The 16,417-nt window shown below is 44.1% G+C and overlaps 1 protein-coding gene across 4 annotated transcripts in view; it reads left to right on the forward strand.

Annotated features, from left to right (window-relative positions):
• Positions 1 to 16,417, forward strand: part of EHF (ETS homologous factor) — a 38,160-nt gene that overhangs the window by 17,027 nt on the left and 4,716 nt on the right. For 2 of the 4 annotated variants that reach the window (XM_040980091.1, XM_040980092.1), the window contains exons 1-6: positions 339 to 362; positions 3,701 to 3,800; positions 7,889 to 8,134; positions 10,477 to 10,539; positions 13,036 to 13,104; positions 13,216 to 13,284. In XM_040980091.1, the coding sequence (XP_040836025.1) occupies positions 3,704 to 3,800; positions 7,889 to 8,134; positions 10,477 to 10,539; positions 13,036 to 13,104; positions 13,216 to 13,284 (544 nt within the window). In that variant the 5' untranslated portion in view covers positions 339 to 362; positions 3,701 to 3,703. Of the gene's footprint in view, positions 1 to 338; positions 363 to 3,700; positions 3,801 to 7,888; positions 8,135 to 10,476; positions 10,540 to 13,035; positions 13,105 to 13,215; positions 13,285 to 16,417 lie in introns of those variants that run through there. The other 2 variants (XM_040980089.1, XM_040980090.1) reach the window with 1 other exon arrangement.

Genomic DNA, 16,417 nt, shown 5'->3' on the forward strand with positions numbered 1-16,417 from the left:
GCCCCTAGAACAAAGGAGCCCACCCTAAAATTTAGCTACACACTGAAAACCTCTGTATGGCTAAGGAACCACTCCCTTGCTTTCCTGGGTTCCTGGATCCAATCCTTCTCCCAGCTTGCCTTCGGTTCACAGGGTGTAATCCCTCTTCTTTAGGCTCCAAATGGAGTACCCGGTGCTGGAAGAAGCAAAGCTTCAGAGGAACACCTTGAGAATTAATGTTTAAAGAAAGGAAATGGATTTTATGAGGGGCCTGTGTGCCAGGCACTGGCTGAGACACCTTTAAACTCATTTTATTATTTATCCTTCAAAACAGCCCTTAGGCTGAAAGAAAAATCAATATTGCTCCTTCACTCCTTTTTAAAGCCGTGAAGAAATTGAGACTTGGAAAGATTAACACAGTCAAGGTCACATGGATGAAAGACAGAGCAAGTATTCTAATCCAGGCTCCTCGGATTTCAAAGTCTCTTCTTCACATACTTGGCACTTTTTCTTTTCTTTGTTTTTTTTTTTTTAAAGGAAATAATGAAATATATGCTGAAGGTAATGTAGGGAGTTGGAAAAAGAAACAGCACTAACAATCCCCTCCTTTTGAACTAAAAGGACTACTTCTTACACCCGTAAAGTTGTCACTATGCACCATCGAAGGTCTACATGGAGTGTGGGTGGGTTGGCTATAATAAAGCCTTTTTACAGTTCTCAAGGCACATTTATTATCCATGATCTCATTTGATCTCAACAGCCCTACCAGGCTGGGGAGCGGGGGAGGGGGAGGACAAACACCCTCAATTTACAACTGAAAAATTGGGCCTCAGAAGGGTAGGTCTTGGTACAAGACCTTTACCCAAACCAGCCCACCCTCAGGGAACGTCCCTACTGCTGCCTGCTCAACTTGGGACACTGACCCTCTTGGCTCACAAGCCTGGGTGAGCCTAAGTGAACTCTGACTCACTAAGGGTTAAGCCACATAAAATCTTTTATGAGTGGTAACCATTTAGTGTGCCCTGTAAAAAAAGGCCCCTCACCGTGCTGGCTCCTTTCCCTTGGAAAAGGGATGCCAGCAGAGAGCAATGCTGGTGCACAGGCCAGCCTCTGGAGGGGCAACTGTGCTCCGGCATTCCTAAAGGTTTCTCTGTAGGTAAGGAGTAGTTCTGGATGCTTCCAGAAGGTCATGGCGGGGAGGGGGTAATGGTGCCTGCTTTGAGGAAAGGGGCTTATGGGCATTTGGACACAAGCAGAAAATCGACTGTGAGACATTTATTGAATTCTTTTTTTTGTGGTTTTCACTCTGGTAACTCTTTGGGTTTAATGTTTCTGTTTTACAGGTGGGGAAAGTTGAGGGATCGAAAAGTTTTGGGCTAGCCTGATTTGGAACTTTTTCAAAGTCACCTAAGGCCAGCAGAGGAAGTTGAATCTGAACTCTCATCTCCCCAGCCACACCTGTTGGGTACTCTGTCTTTTCAACCTGCCTTCCGTTGATCAGGAAGCAGTACGTGCAAACCCTGGGATGGTAGCTCCGAGTTGGACTCGAGCAGGTTTTACTCCCACTGAAAGGACCACCTTGAAACAGTCCTGTAAATCACATCCTTTTGTAAGAATTTCAGGGAAATCTTTCTCAGCCTGGCTGCTCTGAGCCTGGAGGGCCAATCCCTGGGTGCAAATGGGCTGGGCACTGAGCTTCAGCCCTCTCAGGGTTAAACAGTAACCTTTCCACTGCTTGTGGTTGAGCAAATGCTGGCAAGGAATAAGCCCAGCCTTGAGCAAACAGGAGACTGGGCCATACCCACCCCTCCCCCAGCCACCTTGGACGTTTTCTTTTGCCTTGAAGTCCCTAGACTGATTTCTTAGCTTTAGGGCAAATGCTCTAGGAAGCTGGGTAGGAATATGTTGGATGATTATTAAGAGGGAGATAGTGAGCTAGCTTTCTTTTCTGGAGGGTGAGGAACAAGATTTCTGAACGTGAATTTAGGAATCAGTGGTGTCACCTTCTTTAGGTTCCCTGTTGCTTCTAACTCAGATTATCCACACAGGTAATGATTCTCCTTGTCCTAACATTTGTCCTACTTAATTGTGCCACAAGGTCTTGACCTATATAAACTCACTTAATCTTCAAGCAACATATCGCCTAGGTATGATGAGCTGCATTTTGCATATGAGTAAACTGAGTAACCTAGGGTTCAGGGAGGTTAAGTAACTTGACTTAAGGCTAATCTTAGCTAGCAAGTGGGAGAATCTGGAATCAGCTCCAGTTCTTCTGGCTTCGAAGTTTCTACTTGGGGAGCCAAGACACATTACCAATCTCCCTACCAGGGATCCCTTACTGTTATGATGTCCATTGTTCCTCCCCTGACTTTTCTACTCCACCTGTTACCTAAGCTGCATTCAGATCTCACTCTGATGCTTGTGATCACCAACGAACGTTCGAGTCCAGCCTAGTTCAACTCTTAATCACAGCTCTATCCTAGTACCAATAAATATGATGGGATAAATGAATGGATGTGTTCTTTTTTTATGAATTTCCCACACCCCTCTACTCCCACTCCCAGGCGCTAAGGCAGAACAAGAGGAGCAGTAGCTAAATCAGGGGAAGGGATATCAAGGACTGGAACTACTCTCAGTGGGAAATTTCACTCCTGTGGACGTTGGTGACATCCAGGGATGCAAGATGTCCCTCAAACAGAAAAATGTTCACAATTTTCTGCTATAAAAGCTTGAAGCCTCTCCCCACCCCAACATTTTATAATGAGCAAGGCACTTTTACAGCCTTTGGGAAAAGTGCAAGAACCTTTGGCAAATAGACTGCTCTTGCTTTGCATGATTGAACACACAGCTGGGCTCGGGGTGTAAGTGGAGTGTTCTCAACCTGGCATTGGGGGCAGCATGAACGCCAGATGAGCAAAGAGAAGGATTCTAGTGTGGACTTCTCACATCGTTTAGAAGCTGCAGTATGTCCGTGGAAGGAAGTTCTTTCCCAGGTCCTTCCTGAGAAAGTGCTCCTGCGGAGTGAGGCAGGAAGACACCTGTTGAAGCCTGTTGAATTCTCTGGATCTCTAACAGAAGAAAAGCTAATCATGATTTTTTTTTTCCATAAAGGAAAAGAATCATTTTCTTTATCTGAAAGGGCTTAGGTCTGCCAGAGAATCAATTGAGTCATGGTGTTATCACAAAGCTAGCACTTGACCTCCTGGGATATGATTGAGACCCTCTCTGCTCAACAGCCTACCCCAGGAGACAGTGTCCCTGGAGGAATTGTTCCCAGGTGTGGGGCTGATGGGGTGGGCTGGGGACTCACCAGAGTTCCCCTGTAGGTGCTAGGTCTGCCCATTTCTAGCTTGAGTTTTCATTGATTGAGATTGCGCTTTAAAAGAAAATCTCTTTGGCATTTTCACTTTTCTAAAACATTTGGATGCTGGCCAGACGCGCCCTGGGAGCAGGTATTGCATTTTCCTCTCACTTCATTCCTGATCAGAGATTATTCATTTATGAATGGGTGGCTGTAAAGACTTGCCTCATGCATATGAAAATTGAACCTGGACATTTTTAATCGCCGTGAGTTTTGCTTTTACTGAAAGGGCTGTGGCAATGGACGGAAGGACACGTTGTTTTTTTCTTTCTTTCTTCCTAAATTAACACTATGATTTGTACTCTCAAATGACGGTTGTCCAAGAGGCACTGCCTGAATGGGCTGTTTGGTCCCCTACAGATCATGATTCTGGAAGGAAGTGGTGTAATGAATCTGAACCCCGGCAACAATCTCCACCACCAGCAGCCCGCCTGGACGGACAGCTATTCCACATGCAGCGGTAAGAGGGCTGAGAGTGTGTGACTGTCTTTGCTTTCATTCTTCTTCCAAGGGAACATTTGAAAACTGCTGCTTTTATTCAGTAGAGGATGAGGGGATGGCTCAGGTAACTTAAGCCTAGAGTTCCCTACTGACCTCTAGGTTGCCAAGTCAAAAGGCCACCTTTCTATTCCATCTTCTCTGCCCCAAACTCAAGATTCTGGTGGCAGCGTGGCAGGGATTGAAGTGGAAAGAACACTCCATGTTGAGGCTTTTCACTGCGATTTGATAGGAGAGGACAGGGATGAGGTGTGTGTGTGTGTGTGAGAGAGAGAGAGAGAGAGAGAGATCAAGCCTGGAGCTTACTGGAGAAGCTGAGCTGGGTGAGTCTGCTGCAGAATCAGGAGCTGCATACCCAGTGGGGAGGCCTACAGTGGATAGCCCGCAGCTGAGCATCCAGCAGTTCTGACCTTCATCCTACCACACTCCTGTGACTGACTTCCCTGCCGGAGATGCTGTAGACCTTATTTGCCTGGCAATGTGGAAATGGCCTGTTGGGTAGCAGAGTTGGAGACTGGCAAAATATGGGGAGAGTTGGATTCTCCAATTAGTGATGGACAGAAGTGGAGCTCTGTCTCTTTGCAGTTGGACTCCCAGCCAGAAGTGATGGATAACATGTGTAGTTATGGCCTTCCCTTCTTTGACCTTCCATCCTACCAAACTTCTGTCCTACCTAGGCAGTCAGGTTTTCTGTTGCAGACTTCAGATTCCTTGTGAGATGCTAACAGGAAGCTTCCAAATGGAGCAGGAAGTCTTGGGCACCCTGCTGTGGACCTTTGTTTCAGGAAACATTTCCCTGCTTTCTTTCCAGGAAATCAGTGGAAAAGAGTAGAATTCAGGTGGTACTTTCTTTTATTTCTGAACTTTCAGAGATCCACAAAGAAAACCCAGCTCCTGATCAAGATGGATTGGGACAGAAAGGTCACTTGAGGAGTATAGCAGGTTTGACCTCTGAGGACTTTCACTGTTTCTCCTGAAACTCCAGGAAGCTGAGGGATCTGTTTTGTGACAAGGAGTTTTCCTCCAGCCGATTTCAGACAAAATTCTGTGATTGTCCTGAGGCTGCACAGGAACCATCCTTCAAGTTAGATCATACAAAGTTTGTAGAATTTATTCTACCTAAATTGTTGGGTTATTAAGACTATTATCTCATGTTGGCCAACTAAAGCTACACTGTCATAACAACGCGATTACTTCAGAAAGGAAAGACAAAGGACTTGGGAGCCACCAAGAGTAGACATTCTACTCTTATACATCTCTATTTGTGAGACACAAGAAATGGAGGAACATGGAAGCAGTCAGTCTAAGTTCTGTGTAGTTATGGATTTGGGAATTCTTTCTTCTTTTCATTTTGTTTAATTTTTCTCTTATTTTCTCTCTCTCTTTCTGCCTTCCCCCTTCCCTTCCCTTCCCTTCCCTTCCCTTCCCTTCCCTTCCCTTCCCTTCCCTTCCCTTCCCTTCCCTTCCCTTCCCTTCCCTTTTCTTCCCTTCCCTTCCCTTTTCTTCCCTTTTCTTCCCTTTTCTTCCCTTTTCTTCCCTTCCCTTCCCCCCTCCATTTCTCCTTTTCTCTCTTTCTTTCCTTTCAATTACTTGAGAGAAAGAACAAGCAAGTGCATTGATTTGCCCACTAAATGATTACAACAGTTGGGGCTAGGTCAGGCTAAAGCCAGGTCTCCTACATAGGTGTTAGGAACGCAATTACTTGAGCCATTGTGCACTATCTTCCAGATTCTACATCAGCAGAAAGTTAGAATAAGGTGGAGCCAGAGCTGGGTATAGAATCCAGGCTTTTTGAAGTGTTTTGACTACTAGGCCAAGCACCTGCCCCAGTAATACTTCCATACAACTAAATTTTTGTATTAGATTTTTCAAATTCTTGTTCCTTCCCTATCCCCAAATTAATAATTTTCACTTTAGGGCCCAAGTGGAAGGTCTAGGACTGTTTCTGTGTGATTATGTAGAAGAGAAGTGAGATTCATATTGTGAATGGCAAATATCACTAATGGTGGTCATTTTGTGTCCTGAATGGTTTGGACCTCATGATATTAACTGCTTTTGAAATCTGGAAGCAGAAGATAGATTCTGAGAAAAACTAAATTTGGATCAGAAACATTCTACCATCCCCCTCTCCTGTGAGAGTGTTAAGAGCTAGGCCATAAGTATCATGAGAATCAGGCCTTTTGGAACCATTAAGCACCTGTTACTCTACAGACCTATGGTAGCAGCATCATGTGGAAGCTTGTCAGGAATGCAGAAACTCAGGCTCACCCCAGTTCTGCTGAATCAGAATCTGCATTTGAACAGTAGTCCCTGGTGATTCATAACCACATCAAATTTTGAGAAGTTCTCATTCAACATGACCTTGAAAAAAAAGATTAGGGACAGTTTCTTCACATTATCTTTCCCCCAACTGGGCCATATTTGTTTCTGGAAATATCTGCATGTCAAGTTGAGTTGACCATCACATGCTTTAGTTAGAGGGTTGCAATGGCATCACCCCTTGCCCCTGCCCCTCACCTTTCCTGGAAGGGACTGATCCCTTTCACCTTGTCTCCCAGGGAACTCTAGCATCTCTTGACACAGAGACAAGAAGAGGTATTTTATCTATTGGTTCCTTCACTAAATGGCTACAATGACCTGGCTGGGCTGGACCAAGGCCATGAGCCTTTAACTCTATCTGGTTGTCCCATGTGAGTAGCAGGGGCCCAGGCTCTTGGGCCATTTTCCTAGGCACATTAGCAGGAAGCTGGGTTAGAAGTGAAGCAAATGGAACTTCAGGTAGTGATCATATGGGATGCAGACATTGTAGGTGGAGGCTTAATCTTATGTGCCACAATGTCAGCCCCAGACTGGCATTTTTTTACATAGAAAGATGGTCAGCACATTTGAGACTTAGTAATATTTATTTAATTGGATGAACTTTACTAATTCACTGCTGTCTGAATTCAATGCCTTGTATTGAGCTTTACAACTCTCTTCAACAGTCTTTCTTCTTCAACAATAAGTTCCATTAAATCAATGCATAGTGAGCATCTACTCTGGCAAGGTTTCTGGATAGTTTTCTTAGGAGATATGAAGATGTGTGACAGAGTGATTTGAAAATGCGATCTACAAAGGAGAATAAGACTCCACCTAGAGACGTTCAAAGATAAGCAGAACATAACAAAGGTCACTATGAGAAAGAGTGAATATCTCCCAGAAATGCAGGGACCAGTGAGCGCTGGCAGTGAATTGAGGTATCTGAGATGGCTTTGTGAGGTGTTCAGACGCTGAAAGATGGATGGGGTTTCAATAGAAGTAGGAGGTTGAATACCAACTGGGCTAAAAGAACAGAACACTGGAAAAGACAAGCCATCATTCACTTAAAGGTAAGTTAGTGAGGAGCCATAGTGGTTGGTGAGGCAGGCTTATTCCTAAATTCAGTGGATACTGAGGAGCTTTTCAGTATAGCTGAGCAGGTCCAGTGATGCCATGTTTCCTACTGTACCTAACTGGGGCAGGAGGATAACACAGTTATCAGACAAATAAACTGGATGCTTTAGGGAGAAAGAAGGGTATCTTTGAGGGAAAAAAAAGCTAATTTCAGAACTCAGTTTTGGTTGACAATGGTCTGAATTTAAGATGTGTGACTGTGTGTGTGTGTGTAGGTGTATGTATGTTTGAGAAAGAAAATGGGAGAGACAGAGAGGTATGTGGCCAATAAGCCAAGTTGTTAAGGCTCTGACTGAGTTTATTTGGTGTTCATGCTACTTTACTTTGGGAGTGAGTAGAGAGCACTTAATTCTTCATGTCCTCATCTGGTCCCTAGAGAGAAAATGATGTTACAGAGGACATAAAGGCACACAGAGGCTAATTGACTGGCTCCTGCCGTGGCTGGGAGCAGAGCCACATTTCAAGCCTCCTGTCTTACACTCCACCCCTTATCCTCGGGCACACACACTGTGGTTATGCTTCCCATGACCTCTGACAGCCAGCTGTACATCTTTGTTTCTGAGACTCTGTCCTGGGAACAGCCAGGGGTCACTCATGCAGCCGCCTCCTGTTTTGCAGTTTCCAGCGGGTTTTTTGGAGGCCAGTGGCATGAGATCCATCCTCAGTATTGGACCAAGTACCAGGTGTGGGAGTGGCTCCAGCACCTTCTGGACACCAATCAGCTGGATGCCAGTTGCATCCCTTTCCAGGAGTTCGACATCAATGGCGAACACCTTTGCAGCATGAGTTTGCAAGAGTTCACCCGGGCAGCAGGGACGGCGGGACAGCTCCTCTACAGCAATCTGCAGCATCTCAAATGGAATGGTGACCACCTTTCTCTCTCTTCTCTTCCCTCTCCCTTGCTTTATTTGCCAGGAGCTGGCTGAGAAGAACAAATGCTCTGCCCATGAACAGGTTCCTTTTTAGGACAGTCTCACTTCCAACTAGCCATTTCCTATGAAAGGGAAGTAGGAAAGAGATGAGAAGCCAGGAGTAAAGAAAGCCCGGGGTACTAGCTGTGTCCAATCCCACATAATTGCTGATCCAATGTAGTTCTCTCCTTAAGTCTACACTATGTTCATTTTTGAGGATACAGAAAAAAAATGTCTGGATATTCACAGAATACTTGCTACTCTTAAACAACCTACTTCCTTTTCCTTTGCTAACAGTTCGATAGTTTAATTACTAACCATTGATTAAAAAAAAAAAGGAATAGAGAGTCTTCTAGATCTGGGTTCTTAAGATGAACTATTAAGGAGGCAAAGATGATATATGAGATTAGATCTATATTTGTACTTGGGCAGAAAGAGGGCTCACACTATTTTGCCAGATTCTTAAATGTACATGACTCCGTGAAAGTGTTAGGATGGGTGGTCTGGACACGTGTGTGATCTTTGTGCAGTCATATCTGGTATTGCTGCTGCCCGAGAGCCTAGGTGTCTTGGCCAAAGCCCCACCTAGCTAACGGATGGGTCACCATTGCAAAGGCAGTCATTGGCAATAGCGTAGTTAGACAGGTACATGCTGCATACTGACTTGTAAGACCCAGTAGGGTTGACAGCTCATCTTGCAGTATGTTTTTGACCTTGGCATAAGGTTCTCTTGATAGTGGTTGTAAAAAAAAAATAGCTCTTCTGGAAACAATGGTTATTTTCAATAACAGCAATGTTTAATATGGGAAGGTGTTTCTTTATTTTGAGCAGAACCTTTATTTGGGCAGGTGACCAGGGCTCTGAAGTGTGAGCTCCTGGGCCATGCTTCTCATCAAGCGCCTGAGTGCTGCCTTCAACACCGAGGAGGACCCAGAGTCTGGGTGCAGAGCTGGTAGCTGTGATGGCCATTTCAGATGACTTCATTTGGTTCCTGGCACTCCCTTAACCGCCCAACCACACAGCTGTGGCTGCTTATTTTTCTTTCACTAGAAGCAAACTAAATAAGGCTTTATAAATAATCTTCAGGAATCCTCAGAGAAAAAACAGACATACATTTAAAGAATTTAAAATATTTGTTTCTCCACCTTCAATTAAATCACCTCCTTTAAAGCTTTGCCATATTGATGCTTGAGGCAGAAAGGCCAGGGAGGCAGTGTGGCCATCTTTGACCTCTCATTTTGATCTCCCAACTTTGAGCTTTGACCTTTGACCTTTGTCCATGACTTGTTTGGGCTCAGTGCATCTTGCTGCTCCCTCTGAGTGCCTGACTTCATCCAGATTTTTCATCCTGTTTTGTTGTTTGCTTTTTGGTAGACATTCTGTTAACATTTATTGAGGGTTTATTTGTCCCAGGCGTTCTCAGCTGAACTGGTTCATTGAAAGAACTTGTGACAACAAATAGAGTGTACACATTTTACAGAAGGGAAAGCTGAAGGTCATAGAGGCATGACTTCTGCTCTTGAAATGTGTATAAACAGTCTGTGGGAATAAAAGCATACTCGAGTCAGTCATAAGGATAAATGAGAATACTTCAAAAAATTCATAGAAAATGGAATTAAAAGATGAGGTATGTTTTCCACAAGCTCTTTGAAGATCCCTTGTATGTGATTTGTATGACACAACTGGAGGAGTATTTCCAGCAAATGCAAGGATCCATGGCGTACATTGCTTATAGCTGTGCTAAAAGTGTAAATAAGGGAAGAATAGCTGTATTTTACAGAGACATCTCTGAAGTATTGGCAACAATCAGAATGGGCTGGGTTAAATTTAAAGGAAAGAATCAAGTTAGTTAAAATGATTTTGTCTGTACTCTCATTTTTGTTTCGTATTAGCTTCTAGTCCAGGAAAGCGCCTTAGGGTTCACCTCATGGTTTTGTGTAGTTTAACACTGAAATGCACAGGTGAGGAGACAGAGACCCCCATGGGTAATGTGCTTCTCAGTTGGAAGTGAAACTTGGATCTTCTGGTCTTTATTCTGTTTTCCCCAGAGTAGATGTCTTTCCTACTCAATGCCACATAATTCCATCTAATGTGAGTATTCTAGACTGCTGATTTTCTGGCGTGTAGGACTGTGGCCTTGGGCTTGTTGAGGTTTGGAGTAAAGCTTCCTCCATTCAAAAGTCGGTGAAGGAGATGACAGTAACTCTTCAACTCAGCCAGCTTCTGGCCTTGTTGCAGCATCAATGCTTGGTTCCATCTGGGCTCTTTCTGATGTTTCCCATCTGTCTTTCCTAGGTCAGTGCAGCAGTGACCTGTTCCAGTCCACACACAATGTCATTGTCAAGACTGAACAAACTGGTGCGTAGTAGGGGACCAAGGCAGCCAACTTGGCCAGATGAAGCTCTTGGGAGAACAATAGAGAGGGAGTGCAAGACAGAGAGTGTGGGATTGGATTTTGGCAGGAAACCCAGGGAGGCCTCTTCTTGTCTGTCTCCAATGGGCCACTCCACCTTCAATGTCAATCCTTGCCCTTGTGAACCAGTAGCTGTCCACCTTTTCTGACCTACAGACAGATGGTGTGGGAGTCTTTTCTGCCCACATGTCTTTGCTTCCCACTCTCACAGGTCAGGGCCTCATTCAGACTCCAGGCAATGACAAGAAAAGTGCAGAGTTCAAGATGGATCTCCTCATGGCAAAAAAAATCTGGAGACTGGGCTTAGCCACATTAAAAAAAAAAGTTCCAGAAAAAAAACCAAAAAGAGTCAGTGTCCCTGCTTAAAGAGGGTTCATTTCACAAGAAGAGGACGATGCTGACTTGATGTTGTAGCCAGGGAGGGGTCTTTGGAGGCCCCAGAAGTTTCCAAAGACCGTGAAACTCAATTTCTGTTTTAAGTACAATTTTCAGAAACAAAACAAAACAAACAAACAAACAAACAAACAAAAAATCTGTTGTGGTCTCTGAGCAATTCTCAGCCCTATGGTACCACATTATTTTGAGTTCTGCTTCTTGCATCTTATGCATTTCTTCTAGACACCTTTCCCCATGGTCCACAGCCGTGATTACAGTGTGGTTGATCCTGCTCTCGAGTCCCTCCCTCTGTTCACATCAGGGATATTGTGAACCATGTGAGCTGCGCAAGCTTGCCACAGGCCTCTCTGAGGATTGCGTGCCTGTCACCAAGGACAGGATTTGACCTGGAGGTGATTTGTGAGTCACCTGGTGCCAAAACTGGCCCATGCAGTTATTTATTCTTTTATAAGAAGCTGGTAAACATTATTCAGAAAAAAACAATAGTTATTAAGCATGCTTAGGATGACTTCCTAATCTTATCCTTCTCCCCAGAGACCAGGGGATGGGCTACTTGGGTGGGCTATGTTTGATAGACTTGTCCTGGCTCTAGGGAAAGACCCAATATGGATAAGAAGATACCACCTGCCCGTCCTTGCTTGACTTGATACATGGCCTCACTGCAGGAGCCAGGGTGGCATTGAGGAGGTCTCAAATAACTTGATAATCCCTCCTTGACTGTCCAGACGTTCTTGTGTTGCCAGTTCAGAAAAGCTGAGCTGCAGGGTGGGGAAGGAGGTCCACCCTGGGAGGAGGGGAGAAGAGGCTCATGAAGGTGCCCACACCCCCAAACCTTCTTGGTTCAGTTTGTTTTCAGAGACAACAACAGGTGTACAGATGACCTAACAAGAAGGGAGGGTGTAACCCCAAGAGATTGGGCTTGGGGTGCCCAAACACGTAGCTATTAGTTCAAATACCAGCTAAATCCCTATGTCGTAAACAGGAATTAACCAGTGAGTCAGGTTTTATACCATTTATGCTATAAAAACAAAATGAAGCTCGGTCAGGGGCTTGCCACTCTGGTCCTAGAATTCAGAACCTGAACAGCTTGGGAAATGAGGACAGGATTTGTGGCGAGGGGCAGCAGATTCCAGGTGGGGATCTGCTGAGGGGATCTTAGTGCTCTAGGCACTAAGGTGGGAAAGAGAACGTTTCTGTTGGAGACCAGCCCAGATCTGGAGGTGGGGTGAGGAGGAACTGGGTTTCATTTGGGGTAGGTGGAGGGAAATTTCTTTCAAATCCAAGATGTAAAGATTCCTTCAGAGTCAGACATACTCACTCAGCACACAGGAGAGAGAGGAGGAGGGGAGAGCGTGAGTACTTTTTAAAGAGATGCGCCAATGGGACTTTTACGGATCAGAGGTGTTTGAGTTATTCTCCTTGATTTTAAAGCTTTTATGTCACCTGTTAAGTCATTTGGGGAAACCCTAGAAAGAGTGGGCTATGTCCTAGCTCTGGAGGGAGGAGCTATCTGTATTTCAACAATGAAAAAACTAGTAAGACTGACTCAATGTTTTCTGGGAAAAAACAACATTAATTTTCCCAGGAAGATATTATTAGAAGATGCTCATTAATCATGTATTATAAATATTTGTTATTCCTGACAAAGGCTTCCATCCCCACCCAGGGTTGAGACATTGTGGTGATTATATAGTAAGATATAAGACGAGCCAGACTGAGAAAATTCTTAGGAAGCTGAAGGATTGTTTTGGGCCAGATTCTAGCATCATAACTTCTTTCACTTCCCTAAAAATGCAACAGGGTTGGAACACATGGTTTGGGCTACAACATAACCTGTTTCCTCAGGACATTGGAAGAAAAATGGGATCCCGTGGTTTACCATCTCATGTTACTGAAGTGGAATTTCCTCTTTTCTCTCTGAGGGTCAGCCCCAACCCCCACTCTGTGCCTCTTTGATGGGCAGTGAGTTAGAAAATGCAAGCTCCTAACCTTGAACAACAACAACAAAATGATTGTTGACCATTCTCATTTTCTATGTGTTGTAGATCCTTCCATCATGAACTCCTGGAAAGAAGAAAACTACTTATATGACACCAACTATGGTAGCACAGTAGGTAACTAACTCTCCAACACTAAGGCCCTTTCACATTCTTATCCTGTCTCAAAGCCACAGTGTTATTTTGGAGTGAAGGCTTCTAATGTCCTTTATTTTTCCACTGCTCTAGACTTGTTGGACAGCAAAACCTTTTGCCGTGCCCAGATCTCCATGACAGCTACTGGTCATCTTCCTGTTGGTAAGTTGTTCTGACAACTGAGGCCAACATGCCTTAATGCAGGTGCTTACTGGGTATTAATGAGAATTACCAACATCCTACGCTTCCACTTCGAGTCTTTCTCATTAAAATGTTAGGAAAGGGAATGAAGTTACTGTTTATAAGAAGCCTGCTTTTGAGCTAGTGTTTATGCATCGAAGATGACAAGTAGGAATTCCTCTGTAGGCAAAGCATTTTTGTCCTATGAAACCAGTCCTTCTCTTATGCTGAGTGTTGTTCATTCATGCCTCCCTTTAAAACAAAAGCTTGTTCTCAGGATATAGCTGATAAAATTATTCATACTTGGATACTCCTATGATGGAGAAGGCTATAGACTATATTTAATTTTCAATTACATTTCAACATTGATTTCAAAGAATATTTGGCTGTAGGGAAGGCATGTCTACCAATGGAATTCAAGGGTATGTGAAAGTGCGGTGGTGGTCTCTGAATAGAAGGTAACCATTGGAAATTTCCAGAGCCCTGAAATCATATTATTTTTTCCTAGTTTTTAAGGCTAATACTGATGACTCATCAGTATTCATTTTATGAATTTCATTTATATGAGTTGCATGTGGTTATGCTTGGTTGCAACTGGACACTGACTCTTAATCAAACATACACCACCTGAAGGCATTGGTACGCTGTTTGAATCTGGGAGAGGTATGTTAACACACACCTGTAGGGTTAGTGGTATATTTCTGGTTATCCTTTGATGGGTGAACTTCTGGGTCTCTCCAGTTTTGTAAGAGGGAGCCAAGACACTATTCAGAGCTGCTCTTGAAACTGGATTTGGGACCACTTCAGAACTGGAATTTGAGTTTTCCTGAAAAAAAGTATGGACTCAAAAGAATAATGCTTCCTGTTTTGTTTTTTTCTTTTACTGAATGCATGCTTCCAAAACATAAATAATGAAAGGTTTTGGTTTGAGGTTTTGTTCAGTTGCAGTCACATGAACGAGACAGGGCTGGGAGCCAGTGTCAGTGGTTCTGAAGTTGAAGTTGAAGAACTGAAGCCCATTCATTCCTTTGCTTCGCCCTCTCTCCAGCAGCCCTCAGCATTGTGTGTCACTGGAAGGATCTGTTGAAAGTGGGAAATTGATCAAACAATAAGAAGGCTCTGCCACTCTGGGAAACTAAGCCAATTGGGGTGATTTTTCTGTGGCAGTTGTTGCCACTCAGTCAATGCCAGGGATTCAGGTCTGAGTACATATCCAGAGTCACCCCGTAATTTCCACAAGGTCCTCCTGGTACATCATTTTCCATGTTCTTCCACTTGGGTCTTTAACTTATAGCAGAAGATCCCAAGATGAAGGCTGAATGAACCTCTTGCTGAGCCTTAGTTCTTGAGACACTTGGGAACTCAAAATGTCAACCTGATTCAGTTGACTCATGGTCAGGCTGTCCTTCACCGTCTAGAATCTAGGAATCAAAAAAAAAAAAAAATCTAGGAATCACTAGAGGTCTTTGTGGGCAGTTTCTTTTTGCATATTTGCAGTAAGAAGACTTCATTGTCCCCTGAGTCTACTGTTGTGTTTTTTAAACTTTGGACTTCAGGAATTTTCTTTTTCCCCGGGTCCTCATTCCTTTCCTGCAGTTAGAAAATAAGTTGGAAAATGAGTGATATAGCCCAGTTCCTCCACCAAGATTTTCACTCAGCTAATGTAGGGCTTGGGCTGATGACTTCGTTGAAGTGGGAGCCTGCCATTATAATCTCACTCATTATAATGAGTTCAGAACCATCTTCCACTCCTCCCCTGTCAAAAAGGCCTTTTGTCTTCTGCCTGCATCTTTACATTTCAAGTTCCCATAAAATGGAGTGTAGTTGAATATCTGTCTATGTCTTCATGCAAGTTACAAGCTGAGCTAAGGCGAGGCTCAGCGTAAACTGATGCCCTTTGTGATAAATGCAGGTGGGGAAGCAGGCTTTGTTTTGATTTCTCTGTCATCTGGCCATTTCATAAAATGGCCCTGCCAGTGTTCTGATCTGCTCGATAGTCTTGCAGCCAGTCATGCCAACTCAGGCTTGATGTGTTTATCTACTGAGTTGTTGAGCCTAAAGCTAGGGTGGCACAGCCTATTGGAACACTGACATTTGTATATCCCGTAAAGAAATGGCTCACAGGTGAATCATATGCAAATGCGTCTAATCTTTGCTTCTTGGGAAGCTGCTTAGTTAAAGTCATGTTCTCTCACTTGCATCATAAACCAGTGGCTTGTTACTGCCCCTGCCTGGACCCGCCGGACATTGGCCTGCCATGCCTGGAAGCCAAGCAAGAGAAAGCCAGGCTGGACAGCCTCCCTGGAGCAAGCCATTATTTTATATGAATGAGTCACTTAAACACCTGGCTAGCTTCAAAGGTCTTGCTTTTTTATTTTGGGATGGGGAGGGCTGAGGGGGAGAGGCCACCGTATTAAAGCCAGGTTGGAGATCAAAAGATGCAGCATTAAGGTACATTGGGGAGCCATGGGTTGCCCCAACTCATTGGAATGGGGAGGGGAGACTGAAAGAAGTACGAATTTTTTGTTTTGTTTTTAGATTTGCCTTTGGCTTCATTTTCCCCCATGTGATGATGATAAAATTTTTATTTAGGGATTTATTTTTAAACGTGGCTAAGCTGAATGGAGGTCTAGCTTGGGTAAATGGCTGGTATCTCAATGAGAAATTCTTCAGGGTTGGTCAAGTGTGAAGCTTTTGTTCTAGAGTCCATTGACTTGTGAGTGGGCCATGAATCCCTAAAATTGTTGCCAAAATTTTGCAAGTGTGTATATTTCACACGTGTGTACATTTTTCTGAAGATTTGGGGCTAAAGCTTGCATCTCACTCACAAAAGTAACTGACCCTCGAAGTAACTGGTTCTGGATCAGCTTTGAACTCACAATGACTGAGGCCAGTATACCGAGAGAGTCACTTTTTTTTCCTCCTGAATTTAGCCCTGGTTCTGAAATAATGGCTTGCCTCCTTTCTGGATGCCAGTTGAACCAAAGCTGTCTGTGGCTTGCTGGGTAAATGCCACTCTTTGTCTATAGAACGAAGTGGCCCCGTTAGGGTGATGTATCACATGGCACAATATTGTGACATCCTGATGGGATGCTGCAAACTCACCCTGAAACCT

The sequence above is a fragment of the Ochotona curzoniae genome, unplaced genomic scaffold (genome assembly GCF_017591425.1).
Source record: "Ochotona curzoniae isolate NIBS_2020 unplaced genomic scaffold, NIBS_Ocur_1.0 contig_3432, whole genome shotgun sequence".
In the NCBI taxonomy this organism is placed as follows: Eukaryota; Metazoa; Chordata; class Mammalia; order Lagomorpha; family Ochotonidae; genus Ochotona; species Ochotona curzoniae.